At 53.2% G+C, this 13297-nt stretch overlaps 3 protein-coding genes across 6 annotated transcripts in view; 2 read left to right on the top strand and 1 right to left on the bottom strand.

Annotated features, from left to right (window-relative positions):
- Window positions 1–2435: 2435 nt before the first annotated feature.
- Gpbar1 (G protein-coupled bile acid receptor 1) lies at window positions 2436–4938 on the top strand. Its single transcript, XM_034499178.2, has 2 exons — window positions 2436–2531; window positions 3803–4938. Exon 2 carries the CDS (start codon window positions 3845–3847, stop codon window positions 4832–4834), a length of 990 nt encoding a protein of 329 aa, XP_034355069.1. The 5' UTR covers window positions 2436–2531; window positions 3803–3844; the 3' UTR covers window positions 4835–4938.
- Window positions 4939–5084: 146 nt separating this feature from the next.
- Window positions 5085–10976, bottom strand: Aamp (angio associated migratory cell protein). 3 transcript variants are annotated; one of them, XM_076931677.1, is made up of 12 exons: window positions 10674–10976; window positions 9774–10056; window positions 9158–9313; window positions 8363–8482; window positions 7667–7806; window positions 7268–7412; window positions 6977–7060; window positions 6770–6885; window positions 6574–6677; window positions 6335–6425; window positions 6025–6179; window positions 5085–5554 (listed from the first exon to the last, which is right to left on the bottom strand). In XM_076931677.1, exons 2-12 carry the CDS (start codon window positions 9892–9894, stop codon window positions 5479–5481), a joined length of 1308 nt encoding a protein of 435 aa, XP_076787792.1. In that variant the 5' UTR covers window positions 9895–10056; window positions 10674–10976; the 3' UTR covers window positions 5085–5478. The 3 variants fall into 3 exon arrangements, with proteins under 3 accessions (XP_076787792.1, XP_034353765.1, XP_034353766.1); XM_034497874.2 differs by lacking the exon at window positions 10674–10976 and having other exon boundaries at window positions 9158–9316; window positions 9774–10191; XM_034497875.3 differs by lacking the exon at window positions 10674–10976 and having other exon boundaries at window positions 9774–10160.
- The window catches only part of Pnkd (PNKD metallo-beta-lactamase domain containing), a 74719-nt gene continuing 71692 nt past the window's right edge, over window positions 10271–13297 (top strand). Inside the window, exons 1-3 of one of the 2 annotated variants that reach the window (XM_034497880.2) lie at window positions 10271–10407; window positions 11143–11311; window positions 12395–12767. In XM_034497880.2, the coding sequence (XP_034353771.1) occupies window positions 10341–10407; window positions 11143–11311; window positions 12395–12587 (429 nt within the window). In that variant the 5' untranslated portion in view covers window positions 10271–10340 and the 3' untranslated portion in view covers window positions 12588–12767. Of the gene's footprint in view, window positions 10408–11142; window positions 11312–12394; window positions 12768–13297 lie in introns of those variants that run through there. The other variant, XM_034497876.2, reaches the window with a different exon arrangement.

Raw genomic sequence — 13297 nt, 5'->3', positions numbered from 1 at the left:
TGTGGTAATGCAAACCAAAGATCCCAGCACTTGGGAGGCTGAGGCAGAAGATCAGGAGTACAAGGTTAGCGTGGGCTACATACCAAGACCCTGTCTCATTGGTATGGGGCATATTAAGTAGCAGCTGGGAAAGCGATTCAGAGCACAGGAAGTTTCATCTGCTTCCCTGGTTCAGAGTAACTGCTTTCAGACCTCATAAAGCACACCCACCCAGTCCCAAGTGCATCAGGAAGAATACAGGAAACTGGACCAGGGAGATCCAGGAGGCTTCTAGCCTTCTAGGACAGTCTGGATTGTCCAGCCCAGCACATGCTCTCCACCAGGAAAACATCAGGTCAGGGCCACAGGCAGCAGATGGAGTGTCTGAAAACTTGCACCAGAGGGCAAAAGAAACTGTCATGGCCCAGGGCTTGACAGCCACAGAAAGGAAGCAGATACGCTGGTAATGGAGAAACTGAACTGAGCACAGGACAGGACCCAGACTCTCCAGCTCCCACTGCCTGAGCTGTCCCCCTCACACGCCATACCACACACAGTGTTTAGACAGAACAGAGAAGAAACAGACATCCTGAATCTCTGGGGAAGGAGGCTGGGGACAGAAGACAGGCTTGTTTATTCCTGGCAGCCCCTATATCCAAGGGGTCTTGCCCCATTTTAGACTAGCCCCAGGCTGACCTCTCCCAGAGTCTGACTCATGCCCCACTGCCACTGCGTGGGACTGAGACTCTGTGCCTGCCGGCATCCTGGAGGATGGATTTAAGACCAGTCTGCTTATTCTCCCAGCAGAAGCCCCACCTCTCCAGGACCCTGGAATGTGTGCTGTAGGGCAAACGGTGCCAGAGTCCTCAGACCTCCAGCCGTTCTCTCCAAGGGTAGTGAAGTCTTCTTGTTCTGTGAGGAGGTTGGTCTCATCTCAGTTCCAGCTTACTCGATACAGCCCCAGCCTGGTTCAGTCTTTAGGAAGTTTGGCTGGCCTCCCCTCCCTTAGCCCTAAAGATAAAGAGTGGAAATCGGACACAGATCTCTCGGCTTCTGCACTGGGAACATGTCCTTCTCTCTGTACCTTGGATGTCCTAGGCTTCCTATCTGCCTTTCAAGGCAGGGTCCTTGTTTGAAGGGGACAGGTGCTGAGAAGAACAGAAATCCTAATGATTTAACAGTAATCAAGTTCTCAGGAGTATGGGCTGATATGGTTCATGTTACCTACTTTGCTGGAAGGAGACTCTTCTTTTCTTTGGTTGCTTTGGAACAAGGTCTGACTATGCTTCTGAAACTGGCTGCAACTTACTGCAACCTACACATCTCAAGTGCTAGGACCACAAACCCAGGTTAGGTAAGTACGGTCTTGAGCTCTGCTCTGCAAATGAAGAAACTGAGAGAACTTAAACAGTTTGCCCACATTCACACAGCTAAAGCAGTGGGATCACTACCAGCCCTGTCATGCGCATTGCCGGGTATGCCCCTGAGTCTCACGGAGGTGGGAAAGCCAGCCATTTGTTAAGTTTCCTTCTTCTTGGTACTGTCAAACATTGTGTTATCCACAGATCCCTGTGCTGACACTCCCCACGGCAACTCCAACAGGTGACTTTTCCTTTTGGGGGAGGATTGACAGTATTGAAACAGTCTTACCATAACCCATCCCAAAACTTGACTCAGAAACCATTCAGGACTGGGGATGTAGTTCAGTTGAGTGTTAACCTAAGTGAATCCATGAGTTCTCTAACCTACCTGTAATATGGCGGAGTGTAGGAGAACCATCAGACTCTGTGACATAAAGCTGTAACTTGGGAGGTGGAGGGAGGAAAAAGGATCAGAAGTTCAAGGTGACAGTCCACTACACAGGAGTTTGAGGCCAGCCCAGGCAATATGAGACCCTGTCTCACAAGAAAAGTTGAGAGGTATGCAGGATGACTCCAGAGTCAGGAAGACAAGACTAGATCAGTGAAGATTCCCAGGGCCCTAGCCCCACCTCCATCTTACATGCACACCGTCCTTTGGTGTTATCAGCAAACGTATCTAGCTTGTTTGTGGGCTGCTGACTGGCATGTTCAGGGCTTAAGATACCTAAAAAATGGCTCTGTTAGCAGGAGGGGAGGAGTGTTGTGTACCAAACATTATTCATTAGATGGAATGTTTTTCCCATGTGAGCCTGGCATTGTGAGCAAGAGGGTCCAGAGGTAAGGAAACACCACCCAGGTTTCATGATGTGGCCGACTGCTAGGGAAGGGTTCACTTACACAGGAGGGGGGAGCCCTCTCAGTAAAAGCAGTCAGGATGTGCCACGTCCCACCCCAGAGGCGGAGCCAAAACTGAGGTCCTCCAGCCTGGACTCCTCCATCCCTTCAGGAGCCCAGGCCAGGACAGAGTCTGAGCAGGCAAGCCGGGTTCCTGCTGTCCTCAGCATCGAAGCACCATGCACTCATTGGTCAGGACACCAGGCATGGCCCGAAGACTTGCAAGAGTGGCCGCTGTGACTCTTTGATCCTCAGAGGAGGAGCTAGCGAGCACCACCACCTGTTCCTGACAGCCATGTGAGTAGCTACACAGCAACCCCTCCAGGTCTGATCCCGAAGAGGTCACTGCACTGGCTCAAGCCATTCAGGAGCTATGGTCCACACCCCACCAGGAAGTTACCCCGGGATATGGATGTCTACCTTTCTTGATATTCTGAGGGAGGTTGGTGAGGGTCCGAAGGGTGGGTCTCTAGCTCAAGCTAGGTCTCAGTAGTTTAATAAAGACAGATGGTGTAGGGAGGAAGGGGAACAAACTGGGGACGGAGATAGAAAGCTAGACCTGAGTGGCAGGCTGTGGGGGAGCCTGAAGAACTAGGCCAATGGAGGGAAAGCATCAGGAGTGCGGCTTGGGAGCACTTGGGAAGAAGAGCATCTTACAGCCTAAGGTAACCATACAGCTGATGCTGGTCCTAGGCCAGAGGCCAGAGGAGCAGCAGGCAGAATCCTTCCCTATTGACTTTGATCCTAGCAACAGCAGATGCTCCAGTTGACAGGATCCAGGCCCCCCTCCCAGTTGCCCTCCAGTGTGGCCTGGGGCTGAGACCAAGCAGCCGAGTAAAAGCAAGCCAGCTAGAGTCAGTCTCAAGGCTTTTCCTTGTCCCCTGGTTTCAGCTTGTGTTTAGAGGTGAGGGGGTGCTTTGTTCTTAGCACCCCCAATTCCTTACCAAGCATCTCCCCACCCTTCCCTCCAGTTCCCAGGAAGGGCCTGTTGCTAGTGTGGAGCGGATGAGTCAAGTTTATGGGCTGGAAGTCCTACCCGGAGGCTGTTCACTGATGTGTAACAGGCTCCACGTGTAGACAGGGTGGGGGTGCGGGAACAGAGCACTCTGTGACTTCCCAGACCTAGCCTTTGGGAGCCTCTCATCCAGTGATTGGCCAGCTACTGTCCTCTCTTTGGCACCCTGGTTGTGGGCAGGCAAAGGTTGACAAATGCTCTGGGTAGGTTGCCTTCCAGTCTAGACAGACATAAATGTAGCTGCCCAGGGGCTGTCTGATGACTGAGAGGTAAAGCTACCTGTTGGGAACTGTGGTTACGCCTGAAGTGTAGCCTCGTCTAAGATACACCAGAATTGATTTTCTAAGAGAAACATGATTTCCCTATGTAAAAAATCATCCAAAAGCATGATTTCCCTATGTAAAAATGTTTTTTAAGTTGACAACTGAGAAAATCTGTGTCAGAAAGTAAGGTATGGCTCACAGTCTGAGTCTGAAGCCTCAATGATAACGCGCTGTCCCCACCAGGGCAGTAGCTGCAGGACCAAGCTAACTCTGGCCACTCCTCCACCCAGGCATGCTGGCTGCAGCTCCGGATCCTCCATGTGCCAAGACCCATGATGACACAGAACAACACTGAGCTGTCGGCCATTCCCATGGGGGTTGTGGGCCTTTCTCTAGTCCTGGCAAGCCTCATTGTCATCACCAACCTGCTCCTGGCCCTAGGCATCGCCCTGGACCGCCACCTGCGCAGCCCCCCTGCTGGCTGCTTCTTTCTAAGCCTACTACTAGCTGGGCTACTCACAGGGCTGGCACTGCCCGTGCTGCCTGGGCTATGGAGCAGGAGACATCGAGGCTACTGGTCCTGCCTCCTTCTCCACCTGGCCCCCAACTTTTGCTTCCTCTCCCTGATGGCCAATCTGCTGCTGGTACATGGGGAGCGCTACATGGCAGTGTTGCAGCCACTCCGGCCCCGCGGGAGTGTGCGGCTAGCCCTGCTCCTCACCTGGGTCAGCTCCCTGTTCTTTGCCAGTCTGCCTGCTCTGGGCTGGAACCATTGGAGCCCTGATGCCAACTGCAGCTCTCAAGCTGTCTTCCCAGCCCCCTACCTCTACCTCGAAGTCTATGGGCTCCTGTTGCCTGCTGTGGGGGCCACTGCCCTGCTCTCTGTCCGTGTGTTGGCCACTGCCCACCGCCAGCTGTGTGAGATCCGCCGACTGGAGCGGGCAGTGTGCCGTGATGCACCCTCGACCCTGGCTAGGACTCTCACCTGGAGGCAGGCTAGGGCACAGGCGGGAGCCACACTGCTCTTTTTGCTGTGTTGGGGGCCCTATGTGGCTACGTTGCTCCTGTCAGTCTTGGCCTATGAGCGTCGCCCACCACTAGGGCCTGGAACTCTGTTATCTCTGGTCTCCCTGGGCAGCGCCAGTGCTGCAGCTGTGCCTGTGGCCATGGGTCTGGGTGATCAGCGGTACACAGCCCCCTGGAGGGCAGCTGCCCAAAGGTGGCTACGAGCGCTCAGAGGAAGAGCCAAGAGGGACAATCCAGGTCCCAGCACTGCCTACCACACCAGCAGGCAATGCAGCATTGACCTGGACTTGAACTAGGGAGACAGTAGCTACTGCTGCCTCCCAGAACACTCATTTGTCACAGTGCCCCACTTCTTTGGATTGGAGCCCTTGCTCCATGAGACCTCACCCAGACCAAATAAATCTCTGGCCACCAGGGTAGGTTATCTCCTTCCATATCTCCAGGAATGGGAGGGGCCAGAGAACTGCCCTAGAAGGACCCAGAGACAGACTAAGCACCACAGGAAGACTACTTCCTGTGCAGCCACCACAGAATGCACACAGACACTGCCAATGGGAAGTATATTTTATTTACATTTTTAAAATCTGTAACTAGTCTCTCTTCCTCCTTTCCTTTCCCAGAGACTTGGGAAGGGAAAGAACGGGAACCTCAAAGACCTACCCCCAACATACAAAGACGCACCCCATGGCTCACACCAGCGAATCAAAGTGAAAGAGACATGGCCTCCTACAAGGCCCCAGGGCTGGACAGGGGAGGGTGGGCCTGGCAAGGCAGGTCTCCAGGGAGGAAAGGGACAAGGAGTAGGCAGGTCAGCTGAAGGGGTTGGAAAGCAGTCCAATGTTCTTCCCTCCTCTTCCCTCTGCACCCCGCATCTCTGCTGGGGGGCAGGGTGTCCCTTTATCCCCCTCAACACCAGACACCATGCCAGAGGCTGCAGCCGTTAACGGTCAGGTCTCTGGACACAAAATACTTTTGCTTTGTGGTCTCCTGATGTGGTCACCACCAGGGAAGCATCTCTGTCGACAGAACACAGGGGTCAAAGAATGGAGGAACCTGAAGCCAGCGCAAGCCCATTCCCCAGGGGTCCTGAGGCAGCTGCTCCCACATGGCCTCTATTATCAGTCCCTGCCTGAGTCTGTATCTGGTTCTCAGACCCTTCTCCTGAAGCAAGGGAGCTGATTCAACTATGTCCACGCAAACAAGAGAATCAGTGAAGGAAACCCCTAACATGGGAGGAACACAGACCGCGTAGGACAGGTTCATTCTCAGTCTCAGTCCCCACAATGGATAGTTCACTACAAATTGCTGGGATAGGGCTGGATTCTAGGACTGTGACTGCACAGGTGAACGGCCTGGCACGCCTTCATCACACGATGCATCCAGGTATTGGGTCTCACTTCCCTTAGGAATCCCCTCCCATCCACAAAGGACCTGTGCTACCTCACACTAAACCCACTTTCTAGAGCCACCAGCCCACAATGCTTACTTGCTGAGGGCAAAGTCCAGGATCTCAGCAGTGTGGCCCCGGTAGTCAGTAAGCAGGCGGCCAGTCCGGGCATCCCAGAGACGTACAACACCATCCAGGCTACAGGTGTACACCACAGCAGTGCCAGCCTCCCACAGCAGCTGAACAATGCCCGACTGTCCGGGAATGTGACACAGTAATAGAGTAGGGCAGAAGTCAGGAGGGAGAAGACAAGACACCATCCCCACCCTCAGAGGGGCCACAGAGGGCAGGCTGCCCTTTAGCCAACACAACAGCCCACTGAATAGGAACAAAGCCCCAGACATCATACCTGGTGCTGACATTGGTGCCGGAGTGTCTGTGTAGACAGGTCATAGATGGCCAAGGTTCCGTCCAGATAGCCAACAGCGGCCAGAGGCATGCTGAGAAGCAGGTGACACAGGAAGGCTCTTGAGGCCCTAGATTCATACACCTTCCCTCCTCCCTGGTCCCAATACCTGAATCCCTCCTCAAAGCCACCTCCTCCCTCAGTGTCTTGGGTCTCCAGGCCAAGGCTCTGCTCACACTCACACACTGCAGAAGCCCAAGGACTCCACAGAGTTAGACTCACTCTCCTCCCCCTCTCCCAGGCTGGGCTGGGAGGCGACTGTCTCGGGTCTGAACACACCCACCACCTACAGGTAAGAGAAGAGGCTCACAGACCTGGGTAAAGAAGAAAAGGACAGGGGAGGGGCAGACGGTTCAGACAGAAGCCTAAGCTACTTACCTTGCCAGTGGTGGCACTGACCAGCTTGGCCTGGCAGTCCACAGAGCCAGTCAGGATTAGGCTGCCATCCTGGTTGGTGGCAACACAGGTCAGAGGTCCCTGATGACCCTCAGTCCCTAGAACAGAACAGGTGGACAGAGGTTCCGGTACCTGGCTCTCAGGCTCCTCCCTCCCAGCCAAGGAAAACACCCCCAGCCCCTCTGATACCTTTTAGTACATGGATGGGGTTTCCTTGCTTGAGGTCCCAGATTCTGATGGTCCCATCTTCATACCCTACGACAGCTCTCTTCCCTAAGGACCAAGGCACAGACAACCAGAGGACAGAGGGCACTCAGACACACCAAGGAAAGAAGGAACAGGAAGGATAGAGCAGGAGGTTCCCAAATCTCCCCTGGAGTCACAGGTAAGACCAAGTATAGTGCAGGAGACTGGGATGACTGAAGTACCTCCAAGTCACTGGATGCACCTCTACCCCCAGGAAGACACAATTGCTCTTACCATCAGGGAGGACGCGGCCACAGGTTGCAGGGCAGTTGGGGCCCTGGAAGGTCTTACAGTCACCATTTGGGACCTTCCACATCCAAGTGTTACCATCGGCTGTGCCCGCCAACAGGACAGGGGCCCGAGGGTGCCACTCCATCCACTGGTCAGAGAGGGAGGATCAGCAAGCAAGGCCTGCTACCTAGCCTACCTAAGAGTCCATGAACCTTATCCAAGCCATGACCTAAGTCAGCAAGAACTTTGTAGGTAAACAGACACACTGCTAGAGCTCGGGGTGCCTCGGCTCAAGGCAAACTTCTCCAGTACAGATTTGGATATGCCTGCCGCTATCCCTCCCAGAAGCACTTGCTCTCACTTAAGGTCCCACAGAGTTGAAGGCCACTCCAAGGATCTCACCTCCAGGTCTCCTGCTTCAAAGGACCAGACTTCTTCCTTGGTGTCTACCTGCCACACTTTCAAAAGACCACTCATGTCCCCTGTGGCCACTAGGGTGGAATCGTGACTGAAACCAGCACATGTCACAGAGTCTTTGTGGCCTGAAGCAAAGAAAGTAGGCAGATTTTGAACTCAAGTTTGCCTAAGAGATGTAACAAGTTTGAGGCTAGCCTTGGCTACATCCAAGGCCAACTCAACTGTATAACCTTAAAAAGGAACAAGTGGCAGAAAAAGAACATTAAAAATACCTAAATGCTGGAGACCTGTGACCCACTCATCTAGTCACCTTTTAAAAGCAACTGAGCAGGAAAAAAAAAAAAAGTAGGAGGACTTCAGCAAACAAGGGGCCAAACTTGCTGCAGCTCCAGGGACCAGACATTCCAGGTTTCCCAGGAACAGACACTACTGGCCCCACTAGTAAGCGAGCAACCAGAGCCTTTTCTCTGGCCTCTGCTTACTCCTACACCAGTACCAATGCTCATCTAAGCCAGCCCCCCCCCCCCCCCCCCGCCTATTAGCATTTCCTGTCCCAATGCCTACCACACTGTTATTATTCTGTTGTGGGTTCCTGGATCCAGCACAAGACAGAGGCTAGCAAACAGCACAGGGGCCACCTGCCAAGACGTCCAAAGGAACACAACCTCCCCAGCCTCTCACCTGCACACTCAAAGAGAAGTTCCCCATCGCTGAGCCGCCACACGAAGGCTTTGTCGTCTTCACCCCCCGTCACTGCCAAGGTGTTGGTTTTGGGGTCCAGGCTCACACAAAACACAGATGCTGTCCCAAGACATGGTCCATGAGAAAGGGGATGCAACTGGGCTCTCCCCTAGAGTTCTGTCTTTCAGAAGCTTCAAAAAGCACACTCCCCTTTTCCCAAAGCCACAGTTATTCTTTCCTGGGAAGGCTGCATCTAGTTCTCGTTTACAGTATCAGATTGTTAAGAGAAATCCTTCCCAAGCCCACGAAGCTCCAAGTCCCCCTCCAGAGCATATCCCCTGCCATGCTGTTCCCCTTACCACATACTCTGAGGTGCAAGCCAAGAGGTGGCTTCATGTGCACAGGCCATACCAGGCTAGGCATAAAGTAAGTTATGAGACCTTCGTGAGGCTGGCATCTGAGGTTATTGGCCATGCTCCTTTTGGAGTGTAAACTGCCTTTAATTTCCACTTAGGTTACTTCCATTCACTTTCATCCAATATAACTTTTTTTTTTTTTTTTTTTTTTTTAAAGAACACTAAGATTCAGAACGCTAACAAAGGTGACAGAGGCAGAGGCAGGATGAACCCAGGGGTCCCACTTAACCTCAGTGCCCTTTGGCCCTTTCTTTGAATATCCTGCAGGCCAAAGTGGGTGGCTTTTCACATTTGTCTCTCATAACACCTGTCCAGGGCCAGCGGGCCATACTCAAAAGTCCATCTGCACTGATCTGAGGTGATCCCTTCAAAGGCCTACCTGAGTGCAATGCAAAGGTGACCTCACTATCATCCGGACCCTCCATGCTACCGACCACCCCTTCCTGGGGTTCCAGGACCCAGCCCTCGTCATTGCCCTCTTCTTCTTCTTCCTCTTCCTCAAAGTCCACGTCTTCCATCTCTTGGGCAAGATCATCTGCTTTGGGAGAAGCATTAAAAGATGGAGCTCGAAAGATATTGAAGGAATAGGGTAAGGGTTGAAGAACGAAAAAGGTGACGCTAGGGTCGGTCATGTGGCCAAAGGTTAAAGTGTTGTCCCACACGTACCGAGCAGGAAGAGAGCACTTGGGGGGCGGGGAGGGGGAGAGAGGCTGGGTCTGAAGACCTGGTGTTGGCCAGCGACCGTGTGGGAAGAGAGGACAGAGGGCATGATGGGAAGGGGGTGTGTGAGGGGAAGGGCCAGGGGAGGCGTCAAGGAACCCCCACCCAGTCAGGCCTAAAAACTAAATGTGGGGGGTAGGGAAGGAGGTCCGGGAGAGAAATGTCGGTAGGAACGACCGGTAGGGAAGGGGGAAGGGGGAACTGGGGAGAAGCAGGGGTCAGAGGCCAGGGGTGAGCGCCTACTGTCCCGTGGCCTCAGGAGCGTCAGTTCTCACCCGGGTCCGGCGGGCCTGGATCCAGCTCTACCACCTCAATGATCTCTTCATCTCCGTGAAAGCTCAGAGTCTCCAGAGGCGGGGTGTCAGCGGCCGCTCCGCTCTCCGATTCGGACTCCATGCGGCGAAAGCTACCGATCCACTTCTCTGGGCCCAAACGCCTCCCAGAGTCAGCTCTGCGCGACGACGCGGAACTCGAGCCCCTCCTCCCGGGAGGAAGTAGGCGTAGGTGACTCCCGGCCGAAAGAGCGACGGCATCCGGGCCAATAGCGACAGTGGTGGACTAACAGAGTCGCCAATCATAAGGCAGAACTAGGATGATCAGGCCGGGGCGTGGCGGGAGAGCACAAGCTCCACCCTACACGACTCCGCCCCCAGCTGGAGGGAAACAAGCGAGCGTGCGCGCCTCCGGGGTCTCCTGGGAGGAGTAGTTCTCCCGGGCCCGCTACGCGGGCGTTTGGGAAATGTAGTTTCTGCTCTGTAGGCAGGACGGAAGGCGCGGGGGAGGCCCCTTACGCAAACTACAATTCCCGACGGGGAGCGCAGTGAAGGGGGTGGGACCCGAACATGGCGGCGGTGGTAGCTGCTACGGCGTTGAAGGGCCGGGGGGCGAGAAATGCCCGCGTCCTCCGGGGTAAGGAGAGGGACCCTCGGGAGGGCAGGGTTCTAAAAGATTCCGTTTCCTTCATATCCCACCCAGCGCGACAGCAGGAAGTCAGGATGCCAATCGCTGCCCACACTTCTCTGCAAGATCTTAGAGAGTCTGGGGGTGAAAAAGATGCTCTAGAGGTCACCCAGTCTAACCCCTGCGTTAGGTTGCGCGGCATATCTAGGGTCTTATTGCTGGAGACAGTACCAGAGAAACCTTTAGACTCCCGCGTCCCAGGGGTTTCAACTCACCGCAGTGCAGAGGAAGGAACCCTAGGCTTCTGGAGGCTTGAGTTCTAGCACTGAGTAATTAGCGGTTTGACCTTGTGCGAAGCAGCTCGTCTCTCTGGGCTTCAGCTTCCTCTTCGACTGGATGGAGTTAGTTATCCTTAAGGATAGCTAAGGTCCTGCAGTTTTAAAACAGTTCCCCGGATTTCCTTCATTCGTATGTCTCCGTTGAGTTCCTCTGCAGTCCTTCCCAGCCTGACTTCTGAATAGAAGAACAGCAGCGAAGCTCACTGCCTTGGCACCAGGGTGAGGAGCCCGCAGTGACGTGGAAGTAGCTTCCAAAGGTGTCACCCGATGGCGATTTTCCCATTTCTTTTTAGATTCTATACAGCACTTGTTACTCCAAACTGCAGTCACTCCCCTTCCTCAAATCTCAGCCACTCTTCCTCTTCCCCATCTCCCATACTGACGTGCGCCGTACTTTGATTCACAGGGATCCTCTCTGGAGCCACAGCTAACAAGGCTTCCCAGAACAGGACCAGAGCACTGCAGAGCCACGGCTCACCAGAATGCAAGGAGGAGCCTGAGCCCCTCTCCCCTGAGCTAGAATACATTCCCAGAAAGAGGGGCAAGAACCCCATGAAAGCTGTGGGACTAGCCTGGTGAGTTGTAACTGCCCCTTTGCCTGCCAGTGGGGAGTTCGATGAAAGGTGTTGGGACCTAGAAACTTCTCCAAGTTGCAGGTGGAGAATTCAAGGGAAGGAAATTGCTGGAGTCAAGGGATGGAATCTCAGAAGAGTGGGGTGAGGTGAGGGTGGAACGATATGTAAAACTGGGGAACAGTGGCTTTTCTGTGCAGCAAATTGAGGTGATCTGAGTCACTGGATTCATCCTTCTTCCCTTTGGGAGCAGGGGTAACATTCCAGTCCCAGTAATTAATTAAAATAGTTTCAGCTTGTGTTGTGTAGAAGCTAGATGTGTTTCTGTGAGTTCTGTGGTTCTGATTCTGGCTTTAATACATTTTACTGATTATCAGTCACTAAGGTAAAAGGAAGGGAAATTAATTTTTTTCCAGCAAATGTCTGAGGTATGACAGTACTTTGCCATATAGTGTTTTAAGCTTTCTGAGGTAAACACTGCACTTCATCTCACCAAGGAGGGAACTGAGGCCCCCCAGCTGCGACTGTCACCAGCTCTCGTGGCTTCCTGTTCTTTGGCCCTTACCAAGACCCTGCTTTAGTAGTAGTTGCTCAAATGGAGAGTGGGTGCACATGCTTAATGTTCTTGAAGCCCTAAGTTCAATTCACAACACCATAAAGAAAAATAGAGGGGGTCGGGCAAGGGACATGAGACAGTATATGTAGGGAGGGCCTTTGCTAACTCAGAGCAAGCCTGGGCTGCTTAGGCTGTCACATAGAAGCATTCAGCACAAGTGAGGAGGAGAACTGAGTACCAGCCATAAGAGGAAAAGTGAAGAGGCAGGTAGACCACACTGGGCTTTTAGTGCCATGCCTAGGAGTTTGGAGTTGGCCAGGATGTAATAGAGAACTATTATGGTTGTCTAAAGCAGGCAGCAGCAGGAGGCTCTGGTTTGTGGGGTCCCTCCAGCACTCAGCACAAAGGACAGGTAGACAGATGTCTCACCGCAGCATTTGTACAAGTGGCAAAGCTGGACTGATTCTTCTAGCTCCTCTGGCTCAGTCCCAGCCCCTGCCCAAACCCGGTGCACATCTCCCCATCCCTAGGGCCATCGGCTTCCCCTGTGGTATCCTCTTCTTCGTCCTCACCAAGCAGGAAGTGGACAAGGACCGATTGAAGCAGATGAAGGCTCGTCAGAACATGCGGGTGTCTAACACGGGCGAGTATGAGAGCCAGAGGTTCAGGGCTTCGCCCCAACAAGCCCAGTTCCCTGAAGTTGGGTCTGGGGTACAGACCTGAGTGAGGATGACTACAACCTTGTGCTATGCTCTTGACTGACAGCCTGTGTGGCCAGTTGTGTTCATTGCTCCTGAGGCCCACCAGAGGGCGCATGATGCCCAAACAGCTGCCAGCACCCACCTCTTCCACATGGTGGAAGGAGCCAAATGCAAATAAAGTTATTAAGTACTGGCACGGAAAGGAAGCAAGGCTGCATTTCTAAGCTCCCGGGAGGGGAGGGTCAGAGTGGGACTAGTTGCTCATCCCTGTTCCCTCACAGACCTGTGTTCCCAGATGGGTGAAGTAACCACAGCAAGCCTAGGAACAGGCCCTGGAGACCCAAGTCTTAAGAGCCACTGGTTAGGAGAGTAGCTACCCATGCAGCCTAAACCGGTTAAAATTAGTCAGGCATGGATATCTTTAATCCCAGCACTTAGAAAGCAGAGGCAGGTGGATCTTTGAGTTTGAAGCCAGGGTTCCAAGACAGCCAGAGCAAAATAATAAAGAGACCTTGCCTCAAAACAAAAGAAACAAAAAATCAAACGTAGTATTCAGGGTGTGGAAGAAAATTTTTTTAAAAAATGTATCTAAATATGTCAGCCTCTCTGGGCCTCATTTTCCTCCTTTGTAAGAGAAACTAGTTTCCAAGAGATTCTAAATCCATGGTCTAGCCCCTTTCCTGTCTGGAAAAAAAAATTATAAAGACACAGCTTCATGGAGAAATTAAAGCT

Source organism: Arvicanthis niloticus, chromosome 3 (genome assembly GCF_011762505.2).
Source record: "Arvicanthis niloticus isolate mArvNil1 chromosome 3, mArvNil1.pat.X, whole genome shotgun sequence".
Classification (NCBI taxonomy): domain Eukaryota; kingdom Metazoa; phylum Chordata; class Mammalia; order Rodentia; family Muridae; genus Arvicanthis; species Arvicanthis niloticus.
The sequence above is the reverse complement of the archived record's forward strand: the minus strand, read 5'-3'. Positions and strand labels throughout refer to the sequence as shown.

Bases quoted from the DNA above. Each gene is read 5' to 3' on its own strand.
- Gpbar1 (XM_034499178.2), top strand. From the start codon at position 3,845: ATGATGACACAGAACAACACTGAGCTGTCGGCCATTCCCATGGGGGTT.
- Aamp (XM_034497874.2), bottom strand. From the start codon at position 9,894: ATGGAGTCCGAATCGGAGAGCGGAGCGGCCGCTGACACCCCGCCTCTG. The intron at 9,317-9,773 runs GTGAGAACTGAC...CTTCTCCCAAAG, and splicing joins TCCAGGCCCGCCGGACCCGG to CAGATGATCTTGCCCAAGAG. The intron at 5,555-6,024 runs GTAAGCATTGTG...TTCTGTCGACAG, and splicing joins CTGGACTTTGCCCTCAGCAA to AGATGCTTCCCTGGTGGTGA.